Below are 17748 nucleotides of genomic sequence, written 5' to 3'. Positions count from 1 at the left end.
CTTGCAATCGAACGCAAATCAATTTCAGACTCCAAAATCATGAGAGTCATACTTTTCATTGCAAACTTGCAACTGATCCATAAAAAAAATCCAAATTGATATGTTCTAGATAAACTTAATGTATCATCACCTGTAAATTTGCATCTGATCAAATTTTGGGATTGATTGCAAATATCTTCTTGAAACACTCAATATATAGTTCTTTTTACAAAAAGCGGCCATAAACAAGCAAAATGATTATAAAAATAGAATAAAACTTATTAATTAAAAATTAAAACCCTTTTTATCAAAAAAGATTTCATTGACCGATTGATTTTATTTTTGCACCCATTGCATCAGATTTAAATTTAGACGGTAATATGTACAATTGTAAAATATAACAAATTTATAATATTGTATCATAACCACTGGATCAATAATATTTAAACACATATAGACCTTTTACTTAATAAGGACAAAGACAATTTAAAAGAATGAAAGAGACCATGTTTACAATCATGAGCGATTACACTTGATTTGGGGAAGCTGCTCGCATAAAAGTCACAGGTCAAATATTTAATTAACTCTAAATACCTTTTAATCTTTGATATATTTTCTTTAAATCTTCGGAATTATGTTAATGGGTAATGCAATTGGGCATATCATTCACCATTAACACAAATGGCATTCATTAGGCAAACACCACTAAGCCACTATAGCTTTACAATTATCCAACATGATTATATATACCACTAGGCACATACTACTAAGACACCATATTGATACCAATCATACCATTATAGAGGCACATACTACTGAGACACCATTGAATACCACTGAGACACCATTGTATACCACTGAGACACCATTGGGTATATAATGGTATACCATGCAGTCATACCATTAGAGGCACATACTACTCAGACACCATTTGACACCACTGAGACACCATTGGGTATAAGGTATACAATTCATCATACCAGTCATACCATCATAGAGACACATACTACTGAGACACCATTGAATACCACTGAGACACCATTGTATACCACTAAGACACCATTGGTGCATGGTATACCATTCATTATACCAGTCATACCATTAGAGGCATACTGAGACACTATTGAATACCACTGAGATACCATTGTATACCACTGAGACACCATTGGATGTATGGTATACTATTCATCATACCAATCATACCATTACAAGCACATACCACTGAGACACCATTGAATACCACTGAGACACCATTGTATACCACAGAGACACCATTGGGTATATTATGGTATACCATGCAGTCATACCATTAGAGACACATACTACTGAGACACCATTGAATACCATTCATTATACCAGTCATACCATTAGAGGCATATACTACTGAGACACTATTGAATACCAGTGAGACACCATTGTATACCACTGAGACACCATTGGTGTATGGTATACCATTGATCATACCAATCATACTATTACAGGCACATACTACTGAGACACCATTGAATACCACTGAGACACCATTGTATACCACTGAGACACCATTGGATGTATGGTATACTATTCATCATACCAATCATACCATTACAAGCACATACCACTGAGACACCATTGAATACCACTGAGACACCACTGGGTAAATGGTATACCATTCATCATACCAATCATATCATTAGTCACATACCACTGAAACACCATTCGGTATATGGTATACCATTTACCATTAAATAAACTACCAATTACCATTAAGAACTTACCATTGAAACACCACTTAAATACCATTCGCGTACCATTTACCATTCAGATCACCATTCAACTACCATTCGGCACCATTCAAATACCATTGGCGATTTTTATAAGGGTTACTAAAGCTATTCTACGATCCATACATACCAGAAATAAACTATACAAGACATTTTTAAAGAACCCTTCTATTCAAAACAAAAATAAATATAAAACTTATAGAAATAGACTAACCAATATAATTCGGGCTTCTCGCAAATTGTTTTATTCCGAGAAACTTAACAAAGTTAAATCAAACATGAAAGCCACATGGGAGATCATCAATGATTTGATTGGCAAGAAACCCAAAGTATTACCTAAAGACAATTTCACAGTTCATGCTGCTGCAATAAATTCAGATGATGTAGCTGATACCTTTAATTCCTTTTTCGTTAACATAGGACCCTCTTTGGCAAACAACCTTGCCAGACCAAACCAAAGTTTTGCAAAATTTCTTCCCACACCCATCAATTCTTCCCTATTCTTTAACCCCACAAATGTTCAGGAAATAATTGAAATAACAAAAAATCTCAAATCCAGCAAATCAAAGGGATATGATAGAATTAGTACTTTCCTCCTTAAGCAGATCATACATTATATTGTCACTCCATTGTGTCATATTTTTAATCTGTCGATCAGCACCGGTAAATGTCCAGATCCCCTTAAAATTGCAAAGGTAAATCCTGTTTTAAAAAAAGACAATCCACATGAAATAACAAATTATAGGCCTATTTCTATTCTCCCCAGCATATCCAAAATATTAGAGAAGATTATTTACAAAAGACTTTATAAGTTCCTAGATACTTTTCAGTTTCTAAATTCAAACCAATATGGATTCAGGAAAGGGCATTCAACTGATCAGGCTTTAATACAAATATACGATAAAATTACAAATGCAATGACAAATAAAGAACACATAATAGGAGTATTCATGGACCTAAGCAAAGCATTCGACACTCTTGACCACCAGATTTTACTTAAAAAACTTGAAAATTATGGAATTCGGGGAATCACACTATCATGGTTTGAGAGTTATTTGACTGATAGAAAACAATATGTCACTCACAATAATATTTCTTCTAATTTTCAGACAATAAAATGCGGAGTTCCACAAGGATCGATCCTTGGCCCCCTACTTTTCCTTATATATATTAATGATTTGACTACTGTAACGCCTTTATTATCATTTGTATTATTTGCCGATGACACAAACATTTTTTGTTCACACACTAGCTTAGAAACTTTAGTAGATACATTTAATCGTGAATTACCTAAACTATCTTTATGGTTTAAATGTAATAGGCTATCACTTAATATAGACAAAACAAACTTTATGTATTTTAAGCATACAAGTTCACATATTACTGAGTTTCCATACGACATAAGCATAGATAATATTCCACTCAAAAGGAAAAAAGAAACAAAGTTTTTAGGTGTCACAATAGATGAAAATTTAAATTGGAATGAACATATACGTTGTATAACTACTAACATCTCCAGAAACGTAGGTGTACTTTACAAAATGAAAAACATAATTCCTCATACTACACTCGTTTTACTCTACAATTCATTGATATTGCCGTATATATCGTACTGCAATATAGTTTGGGCAACGTGTGCAAAAACTAAAATTAATACAATATATTTATTACAGAAAAAAGCAATTCGAATTTGTACTAATTCGCAATATTTATCACACACAAATCCATTATTCCATAAACTAAAGACTCTAACTATTTTTGACATAAATTCATTTCAAAGCTTACTGCTTATGTTCAAATACGTAAATAACATGCTCCCACCTTCATTTCACAATTTTTATACTATGAACACATCTATCCATTCATACCCTACGCGGAACTCTTCTAATTTCCATTTAATCAACCCCAAATTGCTTATTGCGCAGAGATCCATAAGACACCATGGTCCTGATTTGTGGAACTCTCTACCAGAATCTATAAAAAGATCCACGTCCCTTTACTCATTTAAAGCAAACGTTAAATCCATGTTGATATCAGAATATTTGAAGTAAAATTTCTGTGTCGTGTCATTAAAGCATCATCACCATCATCATCCTCTCCATCACCTTCATCTTCACCATTTCACCGTCATCTTCATCCTTATCATCTCCATCTTCAATGCTCAAATTAGATTACTGCTGTTTTTCATAAAATGTACTGTGTATCGATTCTGCTGTATTAATGTATTATATTAATCAATGAGTTTTAACCTGGGGTTGTCATTTTTTCAAGCAATCTGCTTATGATGACAATCCTTCTCCTGCAAATTGTAAATGTTAACTAATTTGGTATGAGATCAATTTTGTTTGTAATGATAATTTTAGTACATTTAGTTATGATTCATGCCAAAAAAATTATCAATATACTATGTTTGTTATGTTATGGAAAATGTATTCTATACGAATGATGTAATTGCAGAAGTAAACAATCAAATCAAATGGGAGAGAGAGGGGGAGTGGAGACTAGAGGGAAGAGAGAGAGAGAGATAGATAGGATAGTGAGAGGAAGAAGAGGGAGGACAAAGATAAGAGGAGTGATAGAAAGAGAAAGGAGAAACGGTGAAAGAAAAGAGGGGAATAAACAGAACAAAAGGGATTACAAGAGAAAGGGGAGAGAGGAGTGAGGTTCTCAATTGTACAAAATTAATTGTAATAATATTTTTTGTTTCACAATCCTAGCAATCATTTCAAGTGCTTATTGAGACGTCAGTCTTGGCATTGCTCATTACTGTAGTGGTAATCCCGAGGAAATTCAGTAGCATTACTTAGTGTTCTCTCTTCTTGCTTTTCTATTAACGTTAATGGAAACCTCAATTGTAACATTTTTGTAGGATCTCACTGCTATTTGACTGAGTAATCCTTGCTGAAATTCTTTTCTTGGTATTCATTCAGTAAAAAAAATTTTTGTAATTCATTCTCAGTTGAGGCACATGCTACCTCAGAAAAGACTCTGGACTTACCCCCATCCTACAGATACCTTTAATATAGGACCATGCATCTTTGAACATAATTATTCTAATGAAAAAATTGTGCACTATTATAGCAGGTGGTTTACTTTAACTAAATTTACATAATAGGTGTTGGCCAACTAACGATTCAATTATGTATTTGCTTTATAGAAAGGGTTCCCAACTTTTCAAGAAAACAAAATTCCCTGATGAAATTTAAAAATTCTGATAACTATTTAAATCCATTCCCAGTTTCGCATGTTTTCTAAATTGTGAATTACATGTATTTTCAGTATAAAACGAATATATAAAACTAATTAGTACCACCATAACAAGTCATTTAATAGATGTTGTTTTGATATGCAACAAAATATAGTCTAACTTGAGGCATTTTCCCCTGATTTGAGGGAATTTTAACATCAAATTTCCTGATCTTTCTGACTGGAAAAATGAAGATAATTTTCCCTGATGGGCTGGGTACCCTGATAGATGTTACTTTGAAAAAAGGGTACTTTTACATTTGAGGGTACATTTGAGTTCAATTTTCTCTAGACCTATATGATCAAAGCAGGAGGTTCTTGAAAAGGAATGGTATGAGTATGACACAGGCCACAGGAAACAATTTTTTCTTTTCATTTGTATTATGTTTAGAAAATAAGTTATCAGTAAAGTATGGTAATAGAAACACCATTAAGGTTACATTTAAATGTTGTGAGGGCTACTCCAGGCTGAAAACAATTACATCTAAATAAATAGAATGAAATTCACCAAGCAAAATGCTGAAAATGTCATCAAAATCTGATAATAAAGTTATCGAGTTTCAAAGTTTAGCAACTTTGTGAAAACAGTTCAATGCACACCATCATGAATATTAAATAGGCTAATGACATCACATCCCAACTTTCCTTTTTTACATGAAATCATATATATTTCATACATGTGTGCAGGATATATCTCTTTTGTAACAAAGTAAGTTGCAGCAATGAATATTTAATTCTTGGATGACAAAATTTGAATAAACAGTTTTCATGTAATAAAATCAAAAGAACAAGTGGGATATGACATCAGTTTGCTCATTGAACATTCACGAAGACATGCCGATAGAACCGTTTCACCGGAATAATGCAAAACTTTAATATACAATAGCTTTGTAATTCCTTTTCTGATTTCAATGAAATTTTTATTGTTTTGTTTACAGTCTGATCTTTCTTTATCTGTTCAAATCGTATTAATTTCAGCCAGAAGTATCCCATTACTAACATGCACTTTTCAGAAATTTGATTTCAATTGTCACTTATTTCATATCATTCTCTGAGCTAAAAATGAGAGTTGGGTTTTCTTTCCTGATAAACCAGTACACAAGTATAGTGTACTTGTCAAAGAAACAAATAAAAACTTAATATTTCTTGAAAAATTAGAACATCTTTTAATTAAAGCAAAATAATTAGTACACAAACATGATATCAGTCATACTCATACATGTATAATCATATAAATGATTCAAAATTTACATATTATTATCAACACTTGAATTTAGAAAAAAAATAATCCAATGTAAAATTTCACCTCTTTCTTTCTGAACTTCATACATTTTGATTAAATATATATTAAAGATAATGTTAAAATGTATCATCATCATCAGTATAACCTACAAACTATTACAGGTTTGGTAATTGTGTTTGAGTCCCCAGTTTTCTACATTTGGGAAAGAAATAAAAATCAACACTGTCAAAATTATGGAATACTCAATTTTGCAGGCCTAAACATTTTAAGTGCAAATTACAAAATCCATAAAACAAAACTGCACACATGAAAAATCTGCCCATAAATTATAATTGTTGTACTGGCATGTGTTTGCCAAGTTTATATCTGCATGCTTAGGATTCCTAAGAGTTTCATATGTTTTGGCGAGCCACTGAAGATCATGAAATATGATATTCATAACATCAAAGATCATGATAATAAAATATTAATGTAAAAGTAGGAACTTTACATCAATTGACCTATGATGGACATTCTTCACTTAATTAGGGGGAAGTTCACCGTGAAGAAAAGTTTGTTGAAAAATAGCAGGAAAATATTTAAAATATTGGTGAAGGTTTGAGGAAAATCCACTAAAGATTAAGAAAGTTACTAGAATCTTAAATTTTGGATTTATGATGTCATATACAAGCAGCTGCCTTATATGTAATGGAATTAATCCATAAATTTTAATTTGTTAATGGTTTGTGATGACTTGTATTTGTTCTTTGTAAGAACGGGTGTGAAATGATTTGTCTATTGATATACTGAATGTATTATTTATATAAACCATTTTCAATTTTCTGAGAAAATGACATTTCATTGATTTTTTACAATACGATATGAAGGAAAGCTGCCCTCATATGACATCACAAACCGAAATAATTAAAACACTAATCACTTCTATTCTGCAACAGATTTTCCTCACATGTCTGGCAATATTATTAGTTTTTTTTTACAATAAACTTTTTGTCTGTGTGAACTTCCCCTTTAATGAACATTAACATTTTCTTGGTATTTATCTTTTGTGATTGCTGTCACTGTCAATTAGGCGATGAGTTTAAAAGAAGCAGTCTATGATTAGACCTGTCTTTTGCACAAACTGTATGCACAGAAGATGATAAATCACTTAAATCCTAGAAAATCAACATGCAGTTCTGCTTTTCATTTTATAAATCTTAATTCCATGGGTTTTATTTGGGAAAATGTATGCAAATTTCTCAGTCAAGAATGAGGCTGCATTTCGATTGTAATATTCTGGCTCATCTTTCCTCCTAATAATTTGGAGATAACATGGCACATAGCTTGTGCACCTTTACAATAATCATAAATTTTACAACTTACACCTTACTACATTTGGTAATTTGTTTAAATATCCATAATCGGTTCTAAATTGCATCTTCTGTTCAATTAAACCTATTTTCAAGGTATACCTATCTTTAAAATCTAGGTTATATACATGATCTCTAAAATATATATATTTTTCAAATACTTATTGGTGATAGTTGGCAGTATATGAGACCCTGTGTTTCCGAACATTAAAAGTAAAGACATTAATTCATGAATTCCACCACAAGCAAACCATGGATTTTGTTCTTTCTCAGTTGCTGACATATGATTTAAATATACAATCAATACTGCATTGTCAGTTAACCTATAAGTAGAATGCCAAAGCAAAATAATTTTTTCATATCATACTGTGCAAAGTATGCCTCCCAAAGAGCTATGGTCATCACAACGTGAATGTCATGATTAATAATAATAGGCATTTATATAGCGCCATCTATCTAGAAATATTCTATTCCGAGGCGCGTTATTATTATTACCCCGGCTTTAGCTCGAGCTGCCTCTCAGCGCTCATGCATTCAAGGAATTAATCCTGCTGCGTACCCATTCACCTCACCTGGGTCGAGTGCAGCACAATGTGGATAAATTTCTTGCTGAAGGAAATTACGCCATGGCTGGGATTTGAACCCACGACCCTCTGTTTCAAAGTCAGAAGACTTATCCACTGGGCCACAACGCTCCACATGATTTTGTAATCATTAAGCATGTAAAAAAAGTTTTTCACAGCTGATGTATGTGCAAAGTGAAAACGGTAACAAAATTGCAAGAAATAATTACATATCCTTTCCGACAAGCTGATGAAGAGTCAAGAATTTAATGTTTATGTAATCTGGAATAAAACAAGAATATTTGAAAAATTCTTTGGGTTGAGAAAAACAGGACAAAATTTTAATTTCTTGTTTTGGGTACTCAGAGACCCTTGATACACATACGCCAGTTTTGAAGCTGGTTCTGACACCAGCTTTGGAGCCTCCTTCACACCTGCAACTTAAAGCAGCCATGTGATCATTATACCCCTTAAAACACATAGTCCAGTGTATGTAATTGTGTATCAACACTTAAGCATCATGTTGTCAATTTACATGACAAAAGCCACCTGACTTATCATGTAAAATTTCTATTGTTTTTGCACATTTCATTTATACCTATAATTATTGTTCACTATTTCCAGTTCAGTGGTCAAGCTGGCTTGAGTCCACTTGGGGGTGATACCAATTGCAGGCCTGACGCTGGCTTCAAACCACTTACAGGTGTAGATTTTTTTCTGAGCCAGCGTCAGTTCTGCTTTTGAAAAAAGGGTGTTGCACATTAGTCAAGCCAATTCTGACGCCAGACTCTGTCCATTTTCGACGTACGTGTAGAACCACCACAAGACTGAAGGATAATTACTTAGTACAAGTTCACTTTTAAAGTCATGTATTAGCATGATGTCCACCCTGTAAGGACCATGCTACTCGCATACTTAACTAAGGTAAATCTATGAAGGACAATGAGTTGTGTCAGTCTTTTATTCAAGCAAAACTTCATAAATTAGGATGATTAATGGGTCTCCTTCAAAAACAGTCAGATCTACTTGCTTTCATTAGTCCATACCTACTTCATTTGGATTTGCATTAAAGGTCTGATCTTCAGAGGCAGGTCCTGCTGCCTCTGCACCACCTACTGCTCCAGCTTCTGCTCCAGCTGGATTCTCTATGTGAGACTGTTCTTCTCCTCCACTTGTCTCTAGCTTTTCAGCTGGGTCTCCACCTGATGAAGCATTAGGGACGACTTGATGTGACAGTTGACCGTCCTCGCAGTCTTTGACCAGCCAGACCTCATTCCTACGATTAAGAAGCTTGAAAGGACTGTCATATCCAGCAAAGTAGTACACATCATCCTTAACCTGATGGCCATCTTCTTCTAGGATTGAAACAAACCTTTTCATCTCCTCCAGGTACTTATCGTCATCGGCAAACCCACTAAACTTCCTTTAATGAGAATATCAGAGAACAGTGTATTTGTGAGGTGTCATGTAACAACCAGGGGGCATTTCATGAAAGTTGTCAGCAGTGACGAGTTGTCTAATTTAATGAGCAAAATCCTTGATTTTGATTGGCTGAGAGGAACTAGCCTCTGACTTTCACTATAACTGTCAAGAAAGTCAATTCATCACTGCTGACAACTTTCACAGGAACAATCCTCTGGTTATTGGTGAGAGACAATAAATATATAAGAATTGACATAGATACAATGATTCCTCAATCTGCAAACCTGCAATCAAAATTAACCACATCCTGCCATTACCCACAAAGAACAAACAAAAAATGGTATTGTATTGCAATTCCCTTCATATTTGCATTTGACTACAACACAAATTTTGTTGTGTGAAACAGGGTTATTTTTTTTACAGGAATGAAAAGAACCTTGATACGCATATATTTTTTCAACTATAACTCCTAATAATTAACTTATTTCCTGATCCGACTAATCAACGATCCCGAAGCATTAGCTTAGGATCCCAACAAAATGTCAATTAAAACTCCAGACATGCATGAACAGTAAAAATGTTCCATCCACTGTTGTGGAAAGCATGTACACATGTGTAGCTTCATAGCTTTCAATTCAACTTTTCCCATTTTGCATGTCTAAAAAGAAACAATTTGTCCCAGAAACTACCCAGAACTACTGATGCAAAGCTCTTAAATGTGTTAATTCTTCATCCAATGACAGGAGGCAAAAGAGTTGGTTTGCATTAAATCCCTACTTTCAAGGTATACTTTCCAAAACCAATGTAATTCTATTCCTCCTCCAGTTTGATGGTATTCTTAAAACAATTAAATGAAAAAGTATGAAGTAAATATGCTTCTTAGCAAGAAAATTAAATCAAGTGAATAATGTATGATCAGAACAAACACTATCATCATTGTATGGGGGCCTTGAGCAATAACGGTTGAGTTTAAAAGAACTAAAAAAGGCAAGAGCAAGTCCCAAATTAATATGCAAATATGCAAAGTTGCATTTGATGTTTGGTGAATTTGATCGCTACTCTTTCTGTACTTCAGGAAATGAAATGAAATACAGTTACCAAAATAAAGCAAATCTTACTTGACAAAGACAGTCATTTGTGGTAGGTTGGTGATAGTTACATCAGGAGCTTTTGGTTTAGGTGTATTCTCTGTAAACTCTCTTGGAACAAAGAATGACATTGTGTATTTAGTCTCACACGCTGGTCCTTGTCCTGGAATATACTGTCTTGCTACCGGGGCTGTCATCTCTATCTTCTGACCTGTGAAACGATTGTCAAACCAAAACTGAATTCACTCAACATACGATGGACATACAATGGCACGTATTCTGAAGTCAAGTTTAAATTAGACCATGGTCTAACTCTGTGCTAAAATTATGGGAAGCCAAAAGTGTCATAATTTGTATTATAGTTGTATGTTTCTTATGTTTACTGTGCTCTTTCCTGATTCATCGATGGTGAATACAATCATCTATTTATACTTCCTAGACAATTATGAATGATTTGAGAGCCAAATGAGGTGAAATACACGTATGATATCTCTACTGTTAGTGATTTATGTCATGATTGGCTATTCATACATAAACCACAACTTTAAACATGAGTTTGAGTTAAACCCAACTTCAGAATATGGGCCAATGTAAAGGAAAGACGTTTAGCATTTGTAATGTTGATGGTGGACAGGCAGACTGGGGAAAATATCTCGAAGTCATTGAAATTTCAATTTATTTGATTCATGACTGATACCATTCCCATCTGGTTTCAACTCTTAAAAGACAAAGCTATTCTGACAAAGTAAACAAACTAAATGAATAAAGAGAAGAAAAAAATTGTATTTCACTTGCACATAAATTCACATTTTTTTATCAATTTGGGTATGACATGCAATTACAAAATGCTGCAATAATTTTGGAACAGCATACCCAGGGTTGCAAATTTGGTGTTTTAAGTTGAGAATAATGTTGCGCCAGCTTAGCACATTATAAATTGTGAAAATGTTGAGAGGGTTGAATGGGCCCCATCCCTTTCATATAAAGGTTCAAATAAAAAAAAGAAAAGAAAGATTTCATGTTCTTCTTGGGACAGTTTTTGTTTTTTGTTAATATGTTGCAGTGCTTAGCTGTTGGCTATTTGAAGTACTATTGAAGTGGCTTGGCAGTGCAAAAAGGCATACATTTTTGTGCCAACCATCGACATCATTATTCATTCATAAAATATCGAGCATGTGCATGATTAGAAAAATTACATTCACATTCAATCATGCACACCCTAATATTGCTAAAAAGATTTGAGAGGTACTGTGAAGAGTTACTCATTAGTTCTATAATCTTCCCAGAATTACAGTGTTAGAAAAACTTTATAGAAAAGAAAAAAAATTGATAGAAAAAGGGTTCCATGATATATCAGGAAAAAATAAATAAAACTTTTCCAGGGTTACCATACCTTATATGAATCTCCCTAGCCAAATTGATTGCACTGTATTATGATTTGAATTAGATGGCCTGTGAATTTCTTGGGCTCTCTCTCTTTTTTTTTATTTTCAAGCTCTTTTGGGCATTTCGGGGGTGCCATTCACCCTGTGTCCTCATGTAATTACTATTCCCTGGTTAGTAGGTTTATTCTGACATCATAACTCATAATATGCTGTTAGCTATACCAAAAATCTTTCTACTCTCTTAATTGTTGCCTCATTTGGTCCATGATTTGATTTTTGAATTTCACTGGAAAAAGCGCGCAAGCTAATGTGATGATGTGATTACTTACTGCCTTCATTTTCTCCCGAAATATAATTGAAAAGCTTGAAAAATGATTCCCGTCGCTCCTTCTTGGAGATCGTTGCTTCCTCTGATGTCATAAGGTCAAGGGAGGTCGATACCCAACGGGATGGGGCATACTTCCGCTCTTCATACCCTTTCTACAACAATAGTACACAAATTTATATGGTCAAAGGTAAAAACTCAATCCTGCAATATGCTTGATAAATTCAATCAACTGTGTATTAAAATGACAAAGATATTCTCAAAGAATAAGAGTTGATAACTTATTCCTTGAGCAGATTAAGGTTCAAAACAAAACAAGAGCCGTCCACAAATTCAGACAATTTAAAGCATCTTTGGACATTGGAGGATCCCCATAGAAGAACCAACCTTCCGAACTTTCATAGCTCACTGAATACTCTTAAACCGATTTTGATGGAACTTATTTTAAATTGCTTCTGTCCTTTTATTCTTTCGGATAAGATTGATTCTCACTTTGAGTTTTGATTTCTAGGTTGTTGTTTTTTAGAATGCATCCATGAAGACCTTGGACAATATGAACATTACTTACCTCATATGTTTTGACTGGCTCATACTCCGGCATCTGGAGATGGCTACTGGTAAACACGCTTTTGACAGCTGTCATCATCTTGGACACGTGTTGGGATCTACTCCTTCAGAAAACCTGTGGAACAGTATCAAGCAGCTGATGATTATGATCTACTATCGAATGGGTATCATGCATAGGTGATTACCGACGCATGGTCAGCCATGCATCAGTTAATTACTTATGCATGGCACATTTACTGGATACCTAGCTGGCCATACATCGTTTATGAATGTACATTGTTGTAAAAAAATTGATTTTCAGCTGAAAATTCTACCATTCTGTATGATACACTGGTTTGTTCATGCATCGATAGGACTCTAGTGAGTATACAGAAACTAGTCTAAACCCATGCAGGTGAACCCATGAGGCGCAAACAGTTCCATAGTTACCTTATGCTCACAAACCTACTGATGCGCCTACATCTGTGCATCATTTGTATACTGTATTCATTTCGGTGGACATCACCATTTCATGAAACAATCATGCTTTTTAGCCTGGTTACAGGTCCGGGCAGCAGTTCCATTACAAGGTGGAGGAAACAATGCTCATTTACAAAAGTTGGAAAAAGTGTTGTTTTTGAAGAAGATGAAAATAATTCTCTCCTCATTTCATAAATTAACGTAGGGGAAAAAACTACTATTGTTCATATTTTTTGTTAATTTCTGAGGAGTTGCACAACACAAATAGTGAATGTTATGTGTAATATGATACGCATTTTGCACTCTGTGAGAGGAAAACTATTCAACTCCGTGACGCCTCCTTGAATAGAGCATCTTCCTGTCCCTCATGTGAAATCTCACATCATGCCTAGTAATACTTATTAGTATGCCTGATCCCTATTTGTATGAAATTCCATACAATATACATGTTCGTTGGTGATTATTTACAGCATAACTAAGGAAGGTTCGGCAGTCGTTCTTTTAAATTAAGTCGCTTACAAACATCAAACAGCTATATGAAATACCCATCTGGCCTGGCCTGGATGTCTCACACTGGAAGGCGATATAAATGATCATGCAGTAATGCACATACACATGGACATTTATTATTTATGCAAGTCAGTAAACCACATAGGACTAGACCTCTATCAGTTATTAATTAGCCGAGCCTACAACCAGGCGCGCCGGAACACTTTCAGTTTTGGGGGGGCAAAATCCTGAAGGGGGCACAATATTTTTGACAGCGTGAGATACCAAAGCGATCGAGCGGGAGAGGCTATGGGACCCCCCCCCCCCCCGTAAGGATTTTGTGTAAAAATGGAGTATAAAAGTTGCGTTTCTAAGTGCATTAAAAAATAAATGTCTTGAGAATTAAACAGTCTTGGATTTCTTTTTGCTCCTTCTGTTTCCTCCCTTCTGACCCAGCCTGGTGTTTCTTCATGACCAGGGTCGCAGTTCCAGCAAATTACGAGCCTTATTGCAAACGAAATTGTTTCAAACCAATGTAATATAGGCCTTTTAAAGACTTTAAGATGACAAACATGACCGTACGCAGCAGGGGCCGCCGATCGAGAGGGCAAAATTCACCAGAAGTGTGCATGAAATCCTTCAATTTTATTCTAGAAAATGCAAAAGCTCCCCCATCACAAATCCCCTGGCTGGATTTTTCATTTTTTATTTTTGCAAACGTCCATGAATAACAAAAGCTGGGATGAACCAGAGAACATAGCTGCCATCTCGATCTGATTAGTAACAGGTAATGGGAAGAAGTTTTGGAATCTAAAATACATAAGTGCTATGAGCTGAAATAGTATCAGACAAAACGCCTTCCAATCATGCCAATGAAAAGGAATAGAGGAAAATACGGGGCTGTGAAAATATCTTAAGATTTTTTTTATAGTAGAGCAGTATACTGTGACGCTTATTTTTTTTATATTCTTTACATTTTTATTCATATCTCGGATAATATGAGTCCGGTCAAGAAGACACTTTCACAGATGATTTTATTTTTTACATGCTAAACATTATCTCTAAGTTGCTTTCGAGTGGGATTCACCATTTTTACAAATCATAAATTATAATCCTCTACACATGATTATTCTGAGTGTAATTTTCTGATAACATGTCTATATTGAGTTGAAATAACCTTGGTAGTTTCTTTAGGGCACTGAATTGTTATTATCATTTGTTTGGCGTCACCTGTGTCTAGGAGGCGAAAAGCGAACTGAATCACTATGATCCACAGGTCTCTCCTCCCGATATAACTGATTGGGGGGATACAGGTGGACCTCGACACCGGGGTTTCCCCCTACTCTTATACGAATAGTGCAGTGGGTTCTTAACGTGCAAAGGTGGTGACTTTCCTCTACACGGGGCCTCCATTTAACGTCCTATCCGAGGGACGGAGTGTTTTCCATTGAAACATAGCCTGCATCTATGAAACATGGGAGAGACGTTTACACACAACGCACTGACTTCAGTCATCCGCCCAGGGTGGACTCGAACCTACGATCTTTGGTTCGACTTCGACGGGCAGACACGTTACCGACTGAGCCATCACCGCTCTCTTGTTATCACTGTATTAACTCAATTTATATTTAATTGAAAATGAAATAATTGAAACAAGTTTCTCGAGATGTTATGGTTTCTGGGCTTGACAGCTATGACATAGATTCCATATCTTGCTCGAGTAACTAGTGTTCACGCGCGTTAGTGATATCGTGTCCGGTACGGTCTGAGCGTTTCTGGGCGACCGCGCGTTTGTCAGACGACACAGCCAGCATCATAGAATTATAAACCTATATCATTGGTGGACCACTATCAATTTGCCATTCGCTTTTAGTCTGAAATGTATTCATTTAAATGTTAAACGTTATCACACTGTAATAAGATGGAAAAGGTGCTTATCAAAGCTATGTTTCACAGAGGAACTGTTCGTCAAAAGATGCGAGGCTTACTATGATAATGTATTTGCCCCGTCAGGGGCAAAATTTTTTCATTTTTGACAATGGAAATGACATTTTTCAGGCAGAAAAGTGCCTTCATTTACTTTTGTCATTAAATAATTTATCATTTTTCATCTTTCAGGGGGGCACGTTGGGGGGGCAAAATCTCGTTTTGCCCCCCCAAAATTTTATTTTGGGGGGCAAGTGCCCCCCCTGCCCCCCGCTTCCGGCGCCCTTGCCTACAACTCATAATAAAGTATCGGTCACATTAGACCAAAAGCTTTGGTCCCTGTTATGTCGGTTGTTCAGCTGAACTCAGCTCCCTTGGCTTCACTCACTAAATACAAAGACCGAAGTTCTAGCGTGATCTGTACAGGGGACTCAATGGCCATATGTTAAAGTACTACTATGTTCAGATGAAACAGGGAAGTGAAGTTGCACGACAGCCGAGGTAAGTCACTGTTTTTTGTTCATTTTAACTTGATATTTTCCCCGTTTTTTGGCAATTAATGCTAAGAGGGAATATTAATTTGCAGTTTCGGTTATGTTAATTTTCAAAAGTTTGATTCATTGAAGACAAATATTGAAGAGCCCAGACGGGTAGATTTTGCATTGTAACTGTTAGTCCTATGTGGTTTACCTAAATAATGGTGGCTGCACGATAGTGAGCTGTCTGTGTACAAGGAGAAATTTAAAAAATAATTTTTCTTTTACAAACTCCTCAAAACAGATGGCTGCCAACTGTCTACAGTCACACAGGCCAAAACGTCGTTTGTAGAATGAGTGAAATAGGCTAGCTATGTATCTGCACACCATGCACACAGTGTCCAACTCAGCTCAGTCTCTGATCTTGTCTTTCCGAATTCCGTTGATGCCCACAATCAAAGTGTTGATTTAATATTATGGCAAAGTTGAAAAAAGGTGACTTGACCTAGTCTGCGATATCCTACTGCACTGTTGAAACATTAGATTTTTTTTCTTTAATATCAAGATAAAAAAAGGACATTGCTGGTGATGCTGTTTACAGTATGCGCATGCTGACCCTTGTCACGAATGTGTCAAGCCAAGGTTGCAGCATCCACTAGGCACTACCTCATTGGAGCTGATTGCATTAGCACATTGCACTGCACATGTCGACGGCCAAGCCCAACCAAAAGTTACGCACTTCGTCTTCAGTTCAGCTCCCTTCACTTACCGGTACCGGGGCGGTGGGTCGGCAGTAGCTGACTTGGATAGCTTGGCAGTGCTTGGGACCTGCTGCCAGTGAGTGCTACGGCTATTGCTAGCTGCTCCCGGCTGCTTTTTCTCTCGGCTATTCCTTCGTTTTGGGGGTTTTATAGTACAACCTGGCAAACTTAAGGACTAGCATCAATTGAATCGCTGATTAGGGGAAATCATTCCTTTTGCGACAGCAACTTAAACGGAACACAACGCCCTACAACTAGTACGAGATTTGTCAATTATTGACAAGACTTACACAACAAACAGCACACTCAAGTCATCATGTGCATACAAGATTGCCCCGCCCCTCCATCGCGCTGGAGTTATCGACCAATAGCGCCCGACCAATAAGGACTTTGAAGATAGCGGACTATAAATCAATGTATTTCGTGTACCGTGTCTACAAAAGCACAAACTGAAATTGAAATTATATTAATAGATTAGATTAGATTGATAGCATTTATTCCATTCATCATAAAAAACAAATACAAAGCACATACAAAGTTTACATAAATTACATAAGAAAATTTCAAATATCACAATAATAAAATCTGGAAAACAGTTGAATAAAAGAAAAGAGTGTACATAATTTATAAATGAATGAGGAGGCAACTAGAAAGGGAAAGCCTTATTAGCGTTGCCACCTTAACAAAATCTGGAAAATGAATATAAT

At 35.5% G+C, this 17748-nt stretch overlaps 1 protein-coding gene across 2 annotated transcripts; it reads right to left on the bottom strand.

Moving 5' to 3' along the window:
- Window positions 1-9175: 9175 nt before the first annotated feature.
- LOC121428733 (heme-binding protein 2-like) lies at window positions 9176-17425 on the bottom strand. 2 transcript variants are annotated; one of them, XM_041625548.1, is made up of 5 exons: window positions 17332-17425; window positions 12932-13045; window positions 12368-12518; window positions 10684-10864; window positions 9176-9566 (listed from the first exon to the last, which is right to left on the bottom strand). In XM_041625548.1, exons 2-5 carry the CDS (start codon window positions 13007-13009, stop codon window positions 9179-9181), a joined length of 798 nt encoding a protein of 265 aa, XP_041481482.1. In that variant the 5' UTR covers window positions 13010-13045; window positions 17332-17425; the 3' UTR covers window positions 9176-9178. The 2 variants fall into 2 exon arrangements, with proteins under 2 accessions (XP_041481482.1, XP_041481481.1); XM_041625547.1 differs by having other exon boundaries at window positions 17050-17374.
- Window positions 17426-17748: the final 323 nt, after the last annotated feature.

The sequence above is a fragment of the Lytechinus variegatus genome, chromosome 15 (assembly GCF_018143015.1).
Source record: "Lytechinus variegatus isolate NC3 chromosome 15, Lvar_3.0, whole genome shotgun sequence".
Lineage (NCBI taxonomy): Eukaryota > Metazoa > Echinodermata > Echinoidea > Temnopleuroida > Toxopneustidae > Lytechinus > Lytechinus variegatus.
This window is presented reverse-complemented; position numbering and strand designations above follow the sequence as displayed.

What these genes read in the sequence shown, in the direction of transcription:
- LOC121428733 (XM_041625548.1), bottom strand. Translation starts at nt 13,009, where the DNA reads ATGATGACAGCTGTCAAAAGCGTGTTTACCAGTAGCCATCTCCAGATG. An exon ending in AGCCAGTCAAAACATATGAG is followed by an intron (nt 12,519 to 12,931) that starts GTAAGTAATGTT and finishes CTATTGTTGTAG; the next exon opens with AAAGGGTATGAAGAGCGGAA. An exon ending in CAAATGACTGTCTTTGTCAA is followed by an intron (nt 9,567 to 10,683) that starts GTAAGATTTGCT and finishes TTCTCATTAAAG; the next exon opens with GAAGTTTAGTGGGTTTGCCG.